Genomic DNA, 20,577 nt, shown 5'->3' with positions numbered 1-20,577 from the left:
GAAACTACCACTTTGTTGCACATTTTTGTTAGCCTTCTATTTAATTGTTTGCTTTTTACCATGTTCCGCCACTCCACGCTTCACTCTGCCACACATATCGTACAACACCTCTAATAAGGGCGGAAACTTCTTTGAGAGCTTCAATGTATTGGGGCGGGAAGACTGCCTGCTACACATTTGCGTATCGCTTTATTTTCCATTTTCAAAAGAGGAAATAACAAAAAGAGTTCTGCCAGCCAGAGAGTCGTCAAATGAATCGAGTCGAAATGAAATTAAATGACAAGTGAATATTTAATGAACATATGTCTGGATTCTCGAAATAATGTCGACGACGACATTCATACATCATAGAATTCAAATGAACTAAATAATAGAAAAATAAAGCAACAACAACAACAAAATAATAGTTCTTAGAAATAAGAAAATCTTTGAAAGGGTGGGGAGTGGAAAAAAAAGGAAATTCAAATTTTCAATGATTGAAATACAAATGGGGTTTGGTAAAATTTATTATTTTGGTCCTTCGAGCAGGAAAAAACATTTTTCTGAACACTATTTCAATGCAGATTAAATTTGGGTAAAAGAAATAAAATACACACCTCAGTTCCAATTAAATAAATAACAAATACAAGTTAATAATAAATTAATTAAAACATTTGGTCCTTCGAGCATGAAAAAATATTTTTTTTCGAAATTTTTGGTATTAAAAAATCCCGCCTCAAGTGCATTTTAGAATTTATTAATAAAATATAATAATAAATTGCCATGATTTATACAAATCTCCCCCAAAAGAACCCGTTAATCTTAAGTGGCCCAGCAATAATGAAATTAAGTCGAGCATGGCGATAATGTTGCACGAAAAAGAAAGATCAGCATAGAATTTGTTTTTTTTTATGAAATTCTAATGAAATGGACTTTCCACCACAAATGGCTATGAATTAAATTTGTTACAAATATTTCATGAAGAGAAACGAATACTTCCTAGAATGATGATGAAGTGGAAATGCTCCAGCGGAATATACGAATAAATTTGTTATGGTCTGGTGGTCGGACAAGAAGTAAATTTTCAACTAATTAGCCAATGGAGACGCCACCAACATAGTTGGCCTTAACAGAAAATTAATGTAGTGAAGAAAAAAGAATATCAGAAAGAAATTTCAAATTGGAAACACAAATAAAAAGCTATTCAAAATAAGTTCTTAAAAAATATTTTTTAAAAAAATTCACATCTTAGTTTGGACCCTGAAAAAGTATATTTTTTCGAATCCAAACCTTGGTTTGGACCTTGAAAAATATTAGGAAAAAAAATCCACGCATTATTTTAGGCACTGGTTTGATCTCTGAAAAAAAATATTTAAAAAAATCGACCCCAACTTAGGTACCCTAGAAATATTATTTTTATAAAAAATCTTTGAACTCTTTCAAAATGTGGGTAAACTATTTTTTTACCTACAACCCATAACGGTTCCCATCACCCCCTCTTTTGAAATTGCCTAACAAGGCTAGGAAAGATGTTGGCTGATGATATTGCATCAAGACGACCACAACACGATCACTGGGTTAACACAATTCATTATTGTAATCACGACGATGTGAAACAAAACTTCACGATTTCCATTATTGTTGTACAATAATTTGCATTTCATGTTGTTGTAGTTGCTGTTGATCTTGTTATTGTTTCATAGCGGATTTAGGCCAAAAATAATAAAACATAATTCTCAAAACAATAACCTCGTAACAGAAAAAAATATTCTAGAACCAACCAAAGGTTTGGATTTTTTAAAGAAAAAAATTTTTTAAGGTCTGAAAGAGGATTTTTTAGAATTTTTTACAACCTATACAAGGCGTGGATTTTTTAAAGAATATTTTTTCCAGGACCTAAAAAATATTTTTCCAGGACCTACACAAGGCGTGGATTTTTTAAAGAATATTTTTTCCAGGACCTAAAAAATATTTTTCCAGGACCTATACAAGGCGTGGATTTTTTAAAGAATATTTTTTCCAGGACCTAAAAAATATTTTTCCAGGACCTATACAAGGCGTGGATTTTTTAAAGAATATTTTTTCCAGGACCTATACAAGGCGTGAATTTTTTAAAGAATATTTTTTCCAGGTCCTATACAAGGCGTGGATTATTTAAAGTAGGTCCCTCTGAGGACTCTTTTTCTATAGAAAAAAATTTTGTAAAAAAAAATTCTATAGAAAAAAATTCCTCAGTATTCTGAGGACTCTTTTTCTATAGAAAAAAAATTCCTCAGTATTCTGAGGACTCTTTTTGTATAGAAAAAAATTCCTCAGGTCCCTCTTAAGACTCTTTTTCTATAGAAAAAAATTCCTCAGGTCCCTCTGAGGACTCTTTTTCTATAGAAAAAAATCCTCAGGCCCCTCTGAGGACTCTTTTTCTATAGAAAAAATTCCTCAGGCCCCTCTGAGGACTCTTTTTCTATAGAAAAAAATTCCTCAGGCCCCTCTGAGGACTCTTTTTCTATAGAAAAAATTCCTCAGGCCCCTCTGAGGACTCTTTTTCTATAGAAAAAATTCCTCAGGCCCCTCTGAGGACTCTTTTTCTATAGAAAAAATTCCTCAGGCCCCTCTGAGGACTCTTTTTCTATAGAAAAAATTCCTCAGGCCCCTCTGAGGACTCTTTTTCTATAGAAAAAATTCCTCAGGCCCCTCTGAGGACTCTTTTTCTATAGAAAAAATTCCTCAGGCCCCTCTGAGGACTCTTTTTCTATAGAAAAAATTCCTCAGGCCCCTCTGAGGACTCTTTTTTCTCTAGAAAAAAAAAATTCCTCAGGCCCTCTGAGGACTCTTTTTTCTATAGAAAAAAATTCCTCAGGCCCCTCTGAGGACTCTTTTTCTATAGAAAAAATTCCTCAGGCCCCTCTGAGGACTCTTTTTCTATAGAAAAAATTCCTCAGGCCCCTCTGAGGACTCTTTTTCTATAGAAAAAATTCCTCAGGCCCCTCTGAGGACTCTTTTTCTATAGAAAAAATTCCTCAGGCCCCTCTGAGGACTCTTTTTCTATAGAAAAAATTCCTCAGGCCCCTCTGAGGACTCTTTTTCTATAGAAAAAATTCCTCAGGTCCCTCTGAGGACTCTTTTTCTATAGAAAAAATTCATCAGGTCCCTCTGAGGACTCTTTTTCTATAGAAAAAATTCATCAGGTCCCTCTGAGGACTCTTTTTCTATAGAAAAAATTCCTCAGGTCCCTCTGAGGACTCTTTTTCTATAGAAAAAATTCCTCAGGTCCCTCTGAGGACTCTTTTTCTATAGAAAAAATTCATCAGGTCCCTCTGAGGACTCTTTTTCTATAGAAAAAATTCCTCAGGTCCCTCTGAGGACTCTTTTTCTATAGAAAAAATTCCTCAGGTCCCTCTGAGGACTCTTTTTCTATACAAAAAATTCCTCAGGTCCCTCTGAGGACTCTTTTTCTATAGAAAAAATTCCTCAGGTCCCTCTGAGGACTCTTTTTCTATAGAAAAAATTCCTCAGGTCCCTCTGAGGACTCTTTTCCTATAGAAAAAATTCCTCAGGTCCCTCTGAGGACTCTTTTCCTATAGAAAAAATTCCTCAGGTCCCTCTGAGGACTCTTTTCCTATAGAAAAAATTCCTCAGGTCCCTCTGAGGACTCTTTTCCTATAGAAAAAATTCCTCAGGTCCCTCTGAGGACTCTTTTTCTATAGAAAAAATTCCTCAGGTCCCTCTGAGGACTCTTTTTCTATAGAAAAAATTCCTCAGGTCCCTCTGAGGACTCTTTTTCTATAGAAAAAATTCCTCAGGTCCCTCTGAGGACTCTTTTTCTATAGAAAAAATTCCTCAGGTCCCTCTGAGGACTCTTTTTCTATAGAAAAAATTCCTCAGGTCCCTCTGAGGACTCTTTTTCTATAGAAAAAATTCCTCAGGTCCCTCTGAGGACTCTTTTTCTATAGAAAAAATTCCTCAGGTCCCTCTGAGGACTCTTTTTCTATAGAAAAAATTCCTCAGGTCCCACTGAGGACTCTTTTTCTATAGAAAAAATTCCTCAGGTCCCTCTGAGGACTCTTTTTCTATAGAAAAAATTCCTCAGGTCCCTCTGAGGACTCTTTTTCTATAGAAAAAATTCCTCAGGTCCCTCTGAGGAAAAAATTCTCTTTTGAGGACTCTTTTTCTATAGAAAAAATTCCTCAGGTCCCTCTGAGGACTCTTTTTCTATAGAAAAAATTCCTCAGGTCCCTCTGAGGACTCTTTTTCTATAGAAAAAAATCCTCAGGTACCTCTGAGGACTATTTTTCTATAGAAAAAATTCCTCAGGTCCCTCTGAGGACTCTTTTTCTATAGAAAAAAATCCTCAGACCACCCTGAGGACTCTTTTTCTATAGAAAGAAATTCCTCAGATCCCTCTGCGGACTCTTTTTCTATAGAAACAAATTCCTCAGGTCCCTCTGAGGACTCTTTTGCTATAGAAAAAAATTCCTTAGTTCTATAGTTTTAGTTCTTAGTTCTTTTTTCTATAGAAAAAAATGACTCAGTAGTCTGAGGACTCTTTTTTCTATAGAAAAAAATTTCTCAGTAGTCTGAGGACTCTTTTTTCTACAGAAAAAAATTTCTCAGTAGTCTGAGGACTGTTTTTTTTCTATAGAAAAAAAACCTCAGTAGTCTGAGGACTGTTTTTTCTATAGAAAAAAGTCCTCAGGTGGGCCTCTTTTTGCTATAAAAAAATCCTCCTGAGGACTCTTTTTTCTATAGAAAAAATCCTCGGGCCCCCCTGAGGACTCTTTTTTTCTATAGAAAAAATATTAAACCTCCCTGAGGACTCTGTTTTTATAGAAAAAATTCCCTAGGTGCCTCTGAGCGCTTTTTTTTAATATTATTCTCGATCCATGTTAAACGTCAATTTGCGGTTTCAGTATTGAGTTAAATGATCTAACCCAGTTAATTGAGTTTCGTATTTATTATGTAGTTCTGCTATTTTTGGGGTTTCAATATATATATATGTGTTGTTATTGTTGTATTGCCAATTCGAATGAAAACTAATACCATCAGTAGTTATCGGCGACAGCGGGGCCATTGGCAGTCTAAGCTGAAACTGAAGCGTTTCGCTTTGCTCTGATTCACAACACTTTGGGGGGCGCTTTCAGCTAGACAACAACACTTTTTAGTTGCAATGTTGTTGTTGTACTTCTAAAACAAAGTTCCTTCATTGAATGAATGTTAGTATTGTTATTGCTGTTCGTTTTTCTTGCAACGCTCCATTGTTGCAGCGAGAATAAAATTGAGCTTCTGTGTAACCACCAATTCATCGGGGCCACGACAATAGAATAATGAAATGCTGGCTGACGGTTTATTCGTTGTTGTTGCTGTTAGTAGTGCTAATATTCAAAAGCAGCCAGACATCTGAAATCAAGCAACAATTGTTGCTTGAATGCGCTTTTGTTCAAGCATTAACTACTACTAGCGGAGTAGAGTAGCAGCCTATCAACGAAGTCGTTCGCCATCCTCATCACCATCCACGTTCACTGGGCTTGCCACAATTTTTTTATGAAATATATATTTGTTGCACAGTTTTCTTTATAAAGTAAACTTTTCCTGCAACAAAGAAGTGATGCTGCGGGCAAATAGTGATGGAGGAGGAGAATAGTAGTTGAATTTTTCTTTTAGAGTTTTTCTTGCAGTTTCCTAACTTGCCACACTGTCGAAAAGTTTTTAATAAAGATTTATGATTTTTAAATCTACAAAAATTAGCAACAACAACAAGATGAAGGAATTTTATGATAAATACTGCGATTGTCAAATGTCACTGAATTTTAAATCTGTTTGCGCAAAAAGTTGCTAAAATGATTAATGCAACTTTTTAATATCACACAATGACAACACACTCAATGGAATCGTGGTAAGGGTCACTACAGAAAATGCCCTTCTTCAAATGACATACTTACCACCCATAACAATTTCACAAGACAACCAATATCCAATATAAAAATGGAATATTACCTGTAAAGAAAGAAAATAGAAGGACATTAGAAAGCTTCAGAATTTTTTTTTTCTATCGAAAAAAGAGCCCTCAGAGAGGTCTCAGATTTTTTCTATCACAAATAGAGCTCTGCGTTTTTTTTTTCATTAGAAAAAGAATACTCAGGAGGCCTGAGAATTTTTTCAATAGAAAAAGAATCCTCAGGGAGGCCTGAGGATTTTTTTCTGTAGAAAAAAGATCATCAGGGATGCATGAGGAAGTTTTTCTATAGAAAAAGAATCCTCAGGGAAGTCTGAGGAATTTTTTCTATAGAAAAATAATCTCAGGGAGGTCTGAGGAATTTTTTTCTGTAGAAAAAGAATCCTCAGGTAGGTCTGAGGAATTCTTTCTATAGAAAAATAATCCTCAGGGAGGCCTGACGATTTTTTTTTCTATAGAAAAATAATCCTCAGGGAGGCCTGACGAATTTCTTTCTATAGAAAAAAATTCCTCAGTTCCATGAAGACATTTTTTTCTATAGAATAAATTTCTCAGGTCCCTGAGGACACCTTTTCTATAGAAAAAAATTCCTCAGTTCCATGAAGACATTTTTTTCTATAGAATAAATTTCTCAGGTCCCTGAGGAATTTTTTTCTGAGAAAAAGAATCCTCAGGGAGCCCTGACGATTTTTTTTCTATAGAAAAAGAATCCTCAGGGAGCCCTGACGATTTTTTTTCTATAGAAAAAGAATCCTCAGGGAGCCCTGACGATTTTTTTTTCTATAGAAAAAGAATCCTCAGGGAGCCCTGACGATTTTTTTTTCTATAGAAAAAGAATCCTCAGGGAGCCCTGACGAATTTTTTTCTATAGAAAAAAGTGTCCACAGGGAGGCCTGACGAATTTTTTTCTATAGAAAAAAATGTCCGCAGGGAGGCCTGACGAATTTTTTTCTATAGAAAAAAATGCCCACAGGGAGGCCTGACGAATTTTTTTCTATAGAAAAAGGTGTCCTCAGGGTGGCCTGACGAATTTTTTTTTCTATAGAAAAAAGTGTAATCAGGGAGGCCTGACGAATTTTTTTCTATAGAAAAAAGTGTCCTCAGGGAGGCATGACGAATTTTTTTCTATAGAAAAAAGTGTCCTCAGGGATGCCTGACGAATTTTTTTCTATAGAAAAAAGTGTCCTCAGGGAGGCCTGACGATTTTTTTTCTATAGAAAAAAGTGTCCTCAGGGAGGCCTGACGAATTTTTTTCCATAGAAAAAAGTGTCCTCAGGGAGGCCTGACGAATTTTTTTCTATAGAAAAAAGAGTCCTCAGGGAGGCCTGAGGAATTGTTTTCTATAGAAAAAGAATCCTCAGGGAGGTCTGAGGATTTTTTTTACAGAAAAAAGAATTCTCCGGGAGGCCTGAGGATTTTTTTTATAGAAAAAATGTACTCGGGAACCTGAGGAATTTTTTTCTATAGAAAAAGTGCCCTCAGGGACCTGAGGATTTTTTTATTCTATAGAAAGAAGTTCCCTCAGGGACCTGTGGGATTTTTTTCTATAGAAAAAGTGTTCTCAGGGACCCGAGGCATTTTTTCCTATAGAAAACAGTGCCATCAGGGACATGAGGATTTTTTTTCCTATAATAAAATCCCCTGGTCCCTTTGCGGGCTTTTTGTTCTATAAAAAAGATCGCTCAAAAAAATCTTTTGGACTCCTTAATATAAATTTATTTTATTTAAATTGAATAATTCCCATTTCCCCAAAAAAATCCGAATCAAAGTCCATTCAAATTTGCCACTTGCAACACAACGCAATGAAAGTGATTTTGCAATTTTCATTCGACTGACGACACCGCCACTTAAGTGCTGGTGTCTCAATTGGCGTTTCAGTGTGCCATTGTCGTCGTCTTCGCCTCCTTATTCAAAGCTATTCAATTACGACCCAATGCAAACAAAATCTCAATTGAAATTGAAAGAATGAACCAATTTTTTGTTTTGTTTTCGAGGCAAAACAATCTGCCAACCATACAGTAGAGGCAAAGAGAACACAACCGCGTAACAGCAGCCAACAGTCAATCAGATCCCCCCCAAAGTCCATCAATCCGACATTCGTCAACGGAGTCTAAAATGAATTAACACCGGCTGTGGTGTTACAATTTAAATAACAACAACAAAAAACAATTCTAGTCACTTTATTTTTGTTAATAGATTGCCAATTGACAGAGACAAACAGACAGACAAGGTGGTTGGATTTTGTTGTTTTCTCAAGGCAGCAGAACACCGCCACAACTGATCTGAAACGCCACCATATAAGGGTAAACTGGTGGTAGAGTTGTCGGTGGATTCGTTGGCTGCCTGGCTGATGGGTTGGAGGGGTCTCAATAACACCGAATCAAAACCAAAATATAACCTCAATTGCCACCATTTAATGGCTTGCAATGGGTTGTGTGCCGCACAATCATTAGTCAAGACAAGTCATGATTTGTTGCCACCAACAATTGCTGCTGGGCTCTGTGTTTTCGGGGTATGAGACAAAGACAAATGATGTGCGATTATTTGGGGAGGAGTAGTGTGGGATGGGGGAAATGGGATCACTGAAAATGCCAATATTCATTCATGGTTTTGAAATCATGATTTGATTTTTGCACCGACTGTTTTGAAATGTCAAATCTCTGTTAACATTTAAAATTGTTCATTTTTTACGATGACATATTGCAAAGAATCTGTTTACTTTGGGCCTTAAGCAACAACAACAACAAAATTTTAAACCTACAACAACAAGCAATTTGAATCTAAATACTTAAAACAATATTGAAAGGAAAATGGATGACATTAAATATGCAGGTAACACTTGTGTAAATAGAACGAGCACTGAGGAAGTACTTCTATACCAGGTGGATTGTTTTCACATTGGAACCCTTATTCAGCCAAGCTGAATTGAAGATTTACTATTGGAAACCTTATTCAACCATTCTTAATTGAAGTTTTCCTATAGAAAACCTTATTCAGCCAGGCTGAATTGAAGATTTCTTATTGGAAACCTAATTCAGCCAGGCTGAATTGAAGATTTCATATTGGAAACCTAATTCAGCCAGGCTGAATTAAAGATTTCCTATTGGAAACCTTATTCAGTCAGGCTGAATTGAAGATTTCCTATTGAAAACCTTATTCAGCCAGGTTGAATTGAAGATTTCCTATAGAAAACCATATTCAGCCAGGCTGAATTGAAGACTACCTATTAGAAAAATTATTCAGCCAGGCTGAATAGAAGATTTCCTATTGGAAACTTTATTCAGCCAGGCTGAATAGAAGATTTCCTACAGGAAACCTTATTCAGCCAGGCTGAATAGAAGATTTCCTACAGGAAACCTTATTCAGCCAGGCTGAATTGAAGATTTCCTACAGGAAACCTTATTCAGCCAGGCTGAATTGAAGATTTCCTATAGGAAACCTTATTCAGCCAGGCTGAATTGAAGATTTCCTATTGGAAACCTTATTCAGCCAGGCTGAATTGAAGATTTCCTATTGGAAACCTTATTCAGCCAGGCTGAATTGAAGATTTCCTATTGGAAACCTTATTCAGCAAGGCTGAATTGAAAAATTTCCATTGTAAACCTTATTCAGCAAAGCTAGATTTGAAATTTCCAATAAGAAATTCAGTGAATTAAAGTTTTCCTGATTTCCAATCATCATTATTGTCAATTTAGCTAATTTGAGGTTATATCCACCAAAATTGCAATTGTCGTTGCACAAATACATTCACACAACAGACACACACCCAATAACCGCATGTGTATGTTATTCCGCTGTCAGTTTGTTTTTGTGTCATTAGATTTGTGCTACTTTCAAGCCAAAAAGGAAAATGATACTTAGCGCAATGAAAATGAAAAGAGGTGGAAAGCAAGAAGCAGCAGAGGAAAACCGTGACACACACACACAAACTTTTCAACATAAATTATCGACACCGAACTAAAAAAAGCTTCACATAAATTTGGGGTGGTGGTGTTGAGTGTCTGTTTGTTTGCCTGTGGTATTTCTATTTCGAATTTGTCTCTGGGTTTGGTTCTTCACCTGGTCTAGAGGTTGGGAGACGTAATGTTTTTTCTTTCGTTGTATTTTTTTGTAGTGCAGTAGATTGTTTTCCGTCTTACCTTTAAGATAAGATGGGTAAAAATAATTTGTTTAAAATGTCAAAAAGACACTGCCGCCAGCAGTCCTGCCTGATACCACCTTCGAGAGACAACAAAAAAAAATTGTCGATGATATCCGATGCGGCGATAAATTGTCACAATGTTCGACAATTTTGTTTCTGTATTGAATAATTTGTGTAAGCAATGTAAGGGCCATGTTTTGCTACAAATTAGTTTTATACAATATGTCAAAAATGTCGTAAAATCGTACAAAAATATTGCGGTATGTATAGAAGCGGATTCTTCAGTCGATGATTCTTCAATCAGTCCTAACAATGCATTTAATAATATAACCATATTTTTTCATACATTTTCTGTAGGTTTGATACATTTACGACATTTTTGACAAATGTTAGTTCCGGCCCTGGAACTTAGGTATATGTAGCAGCACCAGCTTTTTTTAACTCATGAACGCAAACAATCTCTACAATCTTAGAAAATTTTGTAAAATGTCAACAACAGTCGGTGGCAGTGGCAGACAGACGACGGCAAAAACCCACTTGCTGTTGGTGGGCCACCGCCATTCATCCATATCTTCGGTGACGTCGATAAATTGTGATTGTTCGAATTTTAGAATGTCGTCGTAGTCGGCAATTGTTTGTTGGGCACATAAAATACAGTTGTGAAACTAAAAGAGCACACTGAATACAAACATCTTCAATTCAGCCTGGCTGAATAAGGTTTCCTATAGGAAATCTTCAATTCAGCCTGGCTGAATAAGGTTTTCTATTGGAAATCTTCAATTCAGCCTGGCTGAATAAGGTTTTCTATTGGAAATCTTCAATTCAGCCTGGCAGAATACGATTTTCTATAGGAAATCTTCAATTCAGCCTGGCTGAATAAGGTTTCCATTAGTAAATCTTCAATTCAGTCTGGCAGAATACGATTTTCTATACGAAATCTTCAATTCAGCCTTGCAAAATACGATTTTCTATAGGAAATCTTCAATTCAGTCTGGCTGAATAAGGTTTTCTATAGGAAATCTTCAATTCAGCCTGGCTGAGTAAGGTTTTCTATAGGAAATCTTCAATTCAGCCTGGCTGAATAAGTTTTTATATAGGAAATCTTCAATTCAGGTTTTCTATAGGAAATCTTCAATTCAGCCTGGCTGAATAAGGTCTTCTATAGGAAATCTTCAATTCAGCCTGGCTGAATAAGGTCTTCTATAGGGAATCTTCAATTCAGCCTGGCTGAATAAAGTCTTCTATAGGAAATCTTCAATTCAGCCTGGCTGAATAAGGTCTTCTATAGGAAATCTTAAATTTAGTCTAGCTGAATATGATTTCCTACAGGAGATCTTCAATTCAGGCTGGCTGAGTATGATTTTCTATAGGAAATCTTCAATTCAGCAGGCCTGAATAAGGTTTTCTATAGGAAATCTACAAGTCAGCAGAGCTTTTAATGGGAAATATTCAATTAAATATGATTTCCTATATGAAAATGTTCAATTCAGCTTATCTGAATGAAAATGTTCTGGCAATAATTAAGCCATAACCTATATCTTATTATATTCTACCAATAAAAATATTATTTTATTAATTGGTTGGAAACCAAACAACTGCCTTGTTTTAATCAAAATATTTAATAACAAAATAATTTGTTTACTCTGGAGGGATGGTGGCCAGCATGAAACAAAAAAGATAAATTACTACAAGGGCAGCAAAGAGGCTAACAAAATAATGAATCCTTCCTTCTTCATCTTCCCCACTTCTTCGACGTATTCCACAAAGTACCCCCGACACTTCGCAATAAATTGAGAATATAAATAACAAAAATTCGTACAAGCTGAAGAAACTCACTTGTCGCCCCTCACCAAACAAATCGTAAATGTCAGAGTAAACAATTAATTAGATCAGAAGATATGCCAGATACTCACACACACACACGTACACATACGTATGCTCATATGTTTTCATACAATCACCAATCAGCATGGAAGGAATGGTAGTGGTCATCTTCACCCTCATCATCGCTGACGAGCAACACATTAGCACACAACCACATAATGTTGCCACAAGTCGTTACGCGCCTGTTAAAGTCCAAGAAGATGAAGAGGAGGAACCAGAATGGCCAGCATAAAATTCAAACTGCGTAATAAATACCGGAGTGAAATAAGAAATGGGGGGAATGGCTTGAAATCGCAATGCGAAATATAATTTAGAAGCTGTGAGAAAATCTGTTCGCAAATGATTTGTAAATAATGAGGGGGGTAGAATGGAAATTGAAGAAAAGTAATCTTTAATACAACATGGCTGATTATGGTTTCCAGTAAAAAATGTTCAATTCAGCTTGGCTGAATATGGTTTTCTATAGGAAATCTTCAATTCAGACCGGCTGAATAAGGTTTTCTATAGGAAATCTTCAATTCAGACCGGCTGAATAAGGTTTTCTATAGGAAATCTTTAATTCAGACCGGCTGAATAAGGTTTTCTATAGGAAATCTTTAATTCAGCCTGGCTGAATAAGATTTTCTATATGAAATCTTTAATTCAGCCTAGCTGAATAAGGTTTTCTATAAGAAAATCTTTAATTCAGCCTGGCTGAATAAGGTTTTCTATAGGGAATCTTCAATTCAGCCTGGCTGAATAAGGTTTTCTTCTGGAAATCTTTAATTCCGCCTGGCTAAATAAGGTTTCCAATAGGAAATCTTAAATTCAGCCTGGCTGAATAAGGTTTTCTACAGGAAATCTTCAATTCAGCCTGGCTTAATAAGGTTTTCTATACGAAATCTTCAATTTAACCCATCTGATAAAGGTTCCCAATAAAAAATTTTCAATTTTGCTTGGCTAAATTAATGTTTCCCATTTGAAAACTTTTATTTTACCATCCTTACTTGAATATCATTAACCAAAAAAAATTCCCCCGACCCATCTTGATAACACATCTGAGTAGCAATCAATTTAAATCAGAGTAATGAATTGGTCACACTGGGATGTTTGCACCAGTAATTTGCTGCTAAGCTCAGCAAAACAGCCGCAAAATGTCGCCACCCGTAGCTGTTGTGCTGTGGCAAGCCAACAAGGATAAAAGCAAAAAAAAACCGGACAATTCCATGAATTCAAATCCCATAAAAATCCTCAACTTTGTAGCGCGGTTTGGAGATTTAATTTTTCTCTCTCTCTCCAGCAATTTGGATAATAATAAATCAATGGCTATTTTGTTGTTGTTATTGTTGGCAGCATGCAATCGGACAAATTTATTTGTTTGTTTATTTATTTTGTTTGTAACCACTTACAAAACCCAGCTTGCCGGCTCGTTAGCTGGTAAGTTGCATGACAGCCACCACCACCATCAGTACTTAAGATTATGAACAAATATGGCTTTGAAAATTGAATTAAAAAAATAAACGTGAGTGTCATTTTACCCGTTGACCTTGTCAAAACTGTGTTATGTTATTACAACGAGCGCACACACACACATGGTCATCGAATGTGTGGTGCGAGGGCTGAACAATTACAGGTGATATGATAAACAGATGCAATGTTTTTATAGAAGAGATTTTTATTTGCAGGCTTTTTTTCTATATTAAACCTTATTCAGCCAGGCTGAAGTGCAGATTTTCTATAGAAAATCATATTCAGCTAAGCTGATTTGAAGATTTTCTATGGGAAACCTTATTCAGCCAGTCTAAATTGAAGATTTCCTATGGAAAACCTTATTCAGCAAGGCTGAATTGAAGATTTACTATTCACCCATGCTGAATTGAAGATTTCCCATAGAAAACCATTTTCCGCCAGGCTAAATTGAAGATTTCTTATGTGAAACCTTATTCAGCCAGGCTGAATTGAAGATTTCCTATGGAAACCATATTCTGCCAGGCTGAATTAAAGATTTCCTGTATTGAATTGGAAATTTCGTATGGGAAACCTTATTCAGCCAGGCTGAATTGAAGATTTCGTATAGAAAACCTTATTCAGCTAGGCTGAATTGAAGATATTCTACAGAAAACCTTATCAAGCCAAGCTGAATTGAAGATTTCCTATAGAAAACCTTATTCAGCCAGGCTGAATTGAAGATTTCCTATAGAAAACCTTATTCAGCCAGGCTGAATTGAAGATTTCCTATTGGAAACCTTATTCAGCCAGGCTGTATTGAAGATTTCTTATTGGAAACCTTATCCAGCCAGGCTGAATTGAAGATTTCCTATTGGAAACCTTATTCAGCCAGGCTGAATTGAAGATTTCCTATGGGAAACCTTATTCAGCCAGGATGAATTGAAGATTTTCTATTGGAAACCTTATTCAGCCAGGCTGAATTGAAGATTTCCTATTGGAAACCTTATTCAACCAGGCTGAATTGATGATTTCCTATGGAAAATGTTATTCAGCCAAGCTGAATAGAAGATTTACTATGGGAAACCTAATTCAGCCATGCTGAATTGAAGATTTTCTATAGATAACCTTATTTATTCAGGCTGAATTGAAAATTTCTTATAGAAAATTCAATATTTTTTCTATGCGGAACAAAATATTTACTCCTAATGCCCAAAACTAATTGCAAGTCATGTTTTAAACATTAGGAGGTTTTATTTATTTTATTATTTAATTGTCCCCCAAGGCAAATCATTGTGAGATATCAAATAATAACCCACACACACACACTCACATACGAAATGTACATTGTGCAAACAAATAAACAAACGATCTGATCTGCTGCTGTCAGTTACACCATTCAATTCGATTCAATTACTGACAATTCCAATTCCAAATAAAAGTCAATGACATTTATCTACGACGATACGACGGTCGTCAACGTCAATCATCGGAGCCTAGCCACCAACGCTGCTGGTGCGGCGAAGAAACGAACCGAAACCTATATTGCCGGCAGCCACACCACCCGCACTTCAAAGTAAGTGGCAGTTAGTTGGAGAATCCAAACAAAAACAAAAAATTGGATTGAAATCTTAGTAAATAAAATCATAAAGAAAGAGAAGAGATAAACAGATGGATGAATGGCAGGCAACCAACACACAGCAGAGCGAACAAAAACAAAAGATTTTTGAATGAAGAAAACTAATCTGAAGCAGTGATATTTAAAATAAAACCCCACTCCACCCGAATCGGGTGGGATATATGACGGCTCGAAGTGGGGGTTTGTAATTTGAGATTTTTAACTGGATTTCCTCCAACGGCGGTTATTCCTCCCTATCACCGGCATAGATTTCTTTCTTCATTCAAAAGTAGTTTATGGAAAAAATAAAAACAATAATTTCATACTTGACTTGGATTACAAAAAAAACGAAAAAAAAAAACGAAGAAGAAGACAAATTAAGAGATATACTTTTTATTTGAAACCTCCGTCACGAGGTGGGCATACCTAAACACCTGTTCTCCACATACCAAAGAAGAGGAGAATAATTTAACATTTTAAAATGTTGTTTACAAGTTGTCTCCAATATTATTTTAAATCTTGGTGTGTACCCTTCTGAAATATTTCAATCTTGTCATTCGACAGATGAGGCATTCGGTCGTCCGGCCAGCCACCTTAGGTATTTGCTGCAACCGTTTTTTGCTTTGCTCAATTTAGATGACAAAAAGTATCCGATTTCATTCTTGAAAATTATACAGAATCTGTTACCACAAAAATTCCCAAACAACAGCAGTTCCAAAACAAAACTAAGAATAGGAACTACAGTTTGTATTATAACAACAACAGCAAAATGTCTGTACTTCAAAAATCTGAAACCAAGAACTCTTTGGAGTATGTCAAGTACATTGTAATATGATAATAAAAATGTTAATTTTTTGTGGTTAAACTATGGCTGAATATGATATTCTATAAGAAATCTTCAATTCAGACTGGATGAATACGATTTTCTATAGGAAATCTGCAATTCAGCCTAGCTGAATATGATTTCCGATACGAAATCTTCCATTCCGCCTAACTGAATATGATTTCCGATACGAAATCTTCTATTACCCCTGGCTGAATAAGGTTTCCCTTAGGAAATCTTCAATTCAGCCTGGCTGAATAAGGTTTCCCTTAGGAAATCTTCAATTCAGCATGGCTGAATAAGTTTTCCCTTAGGAAAACTTCATTTCAACCAAGCTGAATAAGGTTTCCTTTAGGAAATCTTCAATTCAGCCTGGCTGAATAAGGTTGCCCATAGGACATCTTCAATTCAGCCTGGCTGAATAAGTTTTCCCACAGGACATCTTCAATTCAACCAAGCTAAATAAGGTTCCCATACGAATTATTTAATTCAGCCTGGCTGAATAAGGTTTCCCTTAGGAAATCTTCAATTCAACCAGGCTGAATAAGGTTTCCCTTAGGAAATCTTCAATTCAGCCTGGCTGAATAAGGTTTCCCATAGGAAATCTTCAATTCAGCCTGGCTGAATAAGGTTTCCCATAGGAAATCTTCAATTCAGCCTGGCTGAATAAGGTTTCCCATAGGAAATCTTCAATTCAGCCTGGCTGAATAAGGTTTCCCATAGGAAATCTTCAATTCAGCCTGGCTGAATAAGGTTTCCCATAGGAAATCTTCAATTCAGCCTGGCTGAATAAGGTTTCCCATAGGAAATCTTCAATTCAGCCTGGCTGAATAAGGTTTCCCATAGGAAATCTTCAATTCAGCCTGGCTGAATAAGGTTTCCCATATGAAATCTTCAATTCAGCCTGGCTGAATAAGGTTTCCCATATGAAATCTTCAATTCAGCCTGGCTGAATAAGGTTTCCCATAGGAAATCATCAATTCAGCCTGGCTGGATAGGGTTTTCTAGAGGAAATCTTCAATTCAGCATGGCTGAATAGGGTTTCCTATAGGAAATCTTCAATTCAGTCTGGCTAAATAGGGTTTCCCATAGGATATTTTCAATTCAACCAGGCTGAATAGGGTTTCACAGAGAAAATCTTTTATTTAACTTGGCTGAATAAGGTTTCCCATAGGAAATCTTGAATTCAGCTTGGCTGGATAAGGGTTCCAATAGGAAATCTGAATAAGGTTTTCTATAGGAAATCTTCAACTCAGCCTGGCTGAATAAGGTTTCCCTTAATAAATTTTGGACACCGGGGCCACTGTGCTTTTTCTATAGACAAAAATCTGAGACCTCTTGGTCACAATTGTTATATTTTATAGGGTCATTTGGTCATTGTTCTTTTTATAGAAAAAATCGGAGACCTCTGGTTCTTAGTATTTCTGTATAGAAAAAATCTGAGACCTCAGAGTCACAGATTTCTTCTATAGAAAAATGCTTAAATCTTATGATCTGCTGTGGAAAATATAACAGTGAAGTATTCAGTAAACACTGGAACAAAGCCACTGGGATTATTTTGAAGTACCCCTATAGGTAATAAGTTGTCCTTACATGGTAATCAATAAGGTAAGGTCATGTGAAACGTCGTGGAATATCATATTTTGATGTCCTATGTACCTATCTGAAGGATTCCATGGTTTAGAATTAAAATAATACATTGTGTAAGTGTTTGCAGCAGATGCGTAAGCACTTTTGCATCACAAAATAATACATAAAGTAATGAGTTATCATTAAATGGCAATAATTCAATATTTTCTACGTTTCTATATTTAATTTTTCTAAACGATTCGTTAAAAACTTACCTTCATATCATTAATTATCTGCTGGAATAGACTCCCCAAAGCGGAGCTATCACGTTCCATGCTCATATCCATTGTGAAGCCGGGTTCAATTTCGTAGTTTTTTCCCTTAATTTCAATTTATGCGAAAGTTTTCTTTGATGATTTCTTTAATTGCTTTTTCAACTTTTCGATATCTTTCGTTATATTTCTCAGTTAATTGACATTTATGACAGACTTTTTTGGTTAAATTTTAGATTGAAGAACTGAAAATAATTTTGAAAAATTAAGAAAGATCGATCAATCGATCTTGTTAGTATCGAAACGAAAACAAAAAGTGATGAATTGACACTTTTTGTCGGTTGTTACTTTGTTACGATTTCTTTCAGAATTTCACTTATGTCGTTTGAATATTGCAAAATTTCAGCAATATGAATAACAATTGACGAGACATTTTTAATTGATTTCAGTTTGGTAGGAGATACAGTCTTGAATTTATTTTTTTTTCTTCTGCTTTCAATTCTAATGAAAGTCGTTGGTTATTGGGGAATTCTTTTTTTTCAATTCAATTTATTTATTTGCGAGTTTCAATTTTTTTCCTTAAGTGAATGTAAGCTGGGTGAATGATTGTTGGCTGAGATGTTGTTGGTCGCGTTGGTTTCGTTTAGCTTGCCGTTGCTTGAAAGAAAAAAATCTACAAAGAGAAAGGAAGACATAAAGACAATGATTAATAAATAATAATGAAATAAAGTAGTCATAAAAATTGTCATAAATTAAACTCGACAGCGAGCGCCAATTGAGAAGGAGACATTTTTCTTAAACGAAACGAAAATGCCGCTTAAATAAATACAAAATTTTGAAAGAAAAAAGTGTCAAACATCAATTACACAGAAATATTGAATATAATGGCCAGAAAGTTAAATGGGAAAGTATTTTCTTGCTGTTTGTCAATTTGAGCGGGAAAAAGAAAATTGGAAGGATAAATTAATTAGGACCTAACGGCCTCAGTTCTGAATTTGATTGATTAACGGGAAGGGAAAAGATTGAATGCAAAGTCAGCTTTACCTGTTGGAGCTGTCAAAAGCACTTTTATTAAAGTCAGATCGGAACCTGGGGTACTATTGAGCCTTTTATTAACTGTTAGATAAATAGCCGATATTAATCTACTTTTCCCAACACCTGTACTACCACCTACAAATTCATAAAATGTTGTTACACATTTTATATTATGGAAAATATGTGTTAAGTACAACTTCTGTTTTGTATTCAAGGTACGAACCATATTCAGTCGATCGGAATCAGATATTAAAGGAAGAAGTTTAATTATGCGGACAGACGCTTCAGAATTTTCATTTGATATGCCATCACCCTACGTAAGTAATATATTTACATTCGGATCTATGTCTGGCACCCAAAGAACTCTGAATTCATCATCAATATTTCCTATTTCTTCTTCCTCGGTAAAGACTTCTATTCTATCTTCATCTCTTAAACGCTGAGGAACATTCTCGAGTTCTCGGTTCTCAAATACATCGTATTTTTTCTGTTCAACTCAATACGTTCTTTTAAAGCATTACAGGAAGCTTCATTATCATTTTGAAGTAAGTCAACATCCTCATTTCTCCAAGGATGGAACAGCATCATAAGCTCTCTAAAATAGTCACTTATGTGAGTGTTAACGTTATATCGTCTGTAACGATAACATGAGGTTTAACTTTTTCGTGGATGAATCCACTATTATCCTTCAAGTGGAAAAAGCGTTAAGTTTGCTAAGAATTTTCTTCGTGATCCTCATGCTCTTCATAGTCCCCTGCAATGGCATTGTTTCTGCAGGTTCTGGAATATTTATAATTGGCTGCGAAGTCGACCAAACATAAATCTTCTAGTTCATCACTTCTGTGAGTGTTAACGTTATATCGTCTGTAACGAATAACATGAGGTTTAACTTTTTCTTGGATGAATCCAATATTATCCTTCAATTGGAAAATGCGTAAAGTATGCTCAAAAATTTCTTCGTAATCCTCATGCTCTTCGTTGTCCCCTGTACTGCCAATGTTTCTGTGGGTTCTGGAATATTTATAATTTTCTGCGAATTCGACCAAACATAAATCTTCTAGTTCATCAGGTCTTTGAATATAGTGTTTCAAAATGCCGACAGTATAAATATCAGAGTAATCGGGAGGTAAGTTCAGTAACTGTTCTCGAGGTATCAAAATAAATACTCGTTCCTCAGTACCCGAGATAAACTTATGAGCAATGTGCTGTAACTTTTGCTTTATAGAATAATTATCTCGTCGACAGCATTTCGAAGTATTCTGGATACACCACGATTTGATTTGTTAATGTAGTTAATGATATAACTACAGCACGCATACGGATCTAGGATATATTGAATATCCATTTTTGCTCTGTGCAGTGACAATATTGTTGGATTGTATGTATTGACCATTTTATATTCGAACCTTCTTTTCAGGAAAATTTTAGGGTTTTTTAACTAACCCTAATAAATTATTATCTTATGTTAGACCTATATTTTCGTGTGCCAGAAAATGTTGAGATTCCAAATTAGCATTTAAAATACTTTGAATTTTATCATAGTTATCTTTATGCTGCAGAAAATTCTCAAAGTTATCTGGAAGCGGCAAAAAATATGGAAGCATCTGTCTTTTTTAATCAAATTTCTAACCTCCAAAGATGAACTTCCCATAACCCGTTCTCATAATTTTTCTTATCTTAAAGTTCCCCTCCAAAGAAAAGAAAATTAAAAACAAATTAAACTATTAAAAATAAATATTACATCATTTAACAAAAACAATTACAACAACAATATTATTATCACACATATTTGTCTTTGAAATATATCTTCCCGCCCATTGACAGGCAGGCAATCCAAACAAAAAATACTTTGTTTCTTCATATTTATTTAATTTAATAGTT

The 20,577-nt window shown here is 35.4% G+C and overlaps 1 protein-coding gene across 1 annotated transcript in view; it reads right to left on the bottom strand.

Annotated features, from left to right (window-relative positions):
- The window catches only part of LOC133328069 (serine-rich adhesin for platelets), a 135,166-nt gene extending 117,420 nt beyond the window's left edge, over positions 1-17,746 (bottom strand). Inside the window, exon 1 of the mRNA XM_061536616.1 lies at positions 17,665-17,746. Within this exon, the coding sequence (XP_061392600.1) occupies positions 17,665-17,736 (72 nt within the window). The 5' untranslated portion in view covers positions 17,737-17,746. The remainder of the gene's footprint in view (positions 1-17,664) is intronic.
- Between the last annotated feature and the right edge of the window lie 2,831 nt (positions 17,747-20,577).

This window comes from Musca vetustissima, unplaced genomic scaffold (genome assembly GCF_032173495.1).
Source record: "Musca vetustissima isolate MV318-11 ecotype Yass unplaced genomic scaffold, APGP_CSIRO_Mvet_v1 utg16224, whole genome shotgun sequence".
In the NCBI taxonomy this organism is placed as follows: Eukaryota; Metazoa; Arthropoda; class Insecta; order Diptera; family Muscidae; genus Musca; species Musca vetustissima.
The sequence above is the reverse complement of the archived record's forward strand: the minus strand, read 5'-3'. Positions and strand labels throughout refer to the sequence as shown.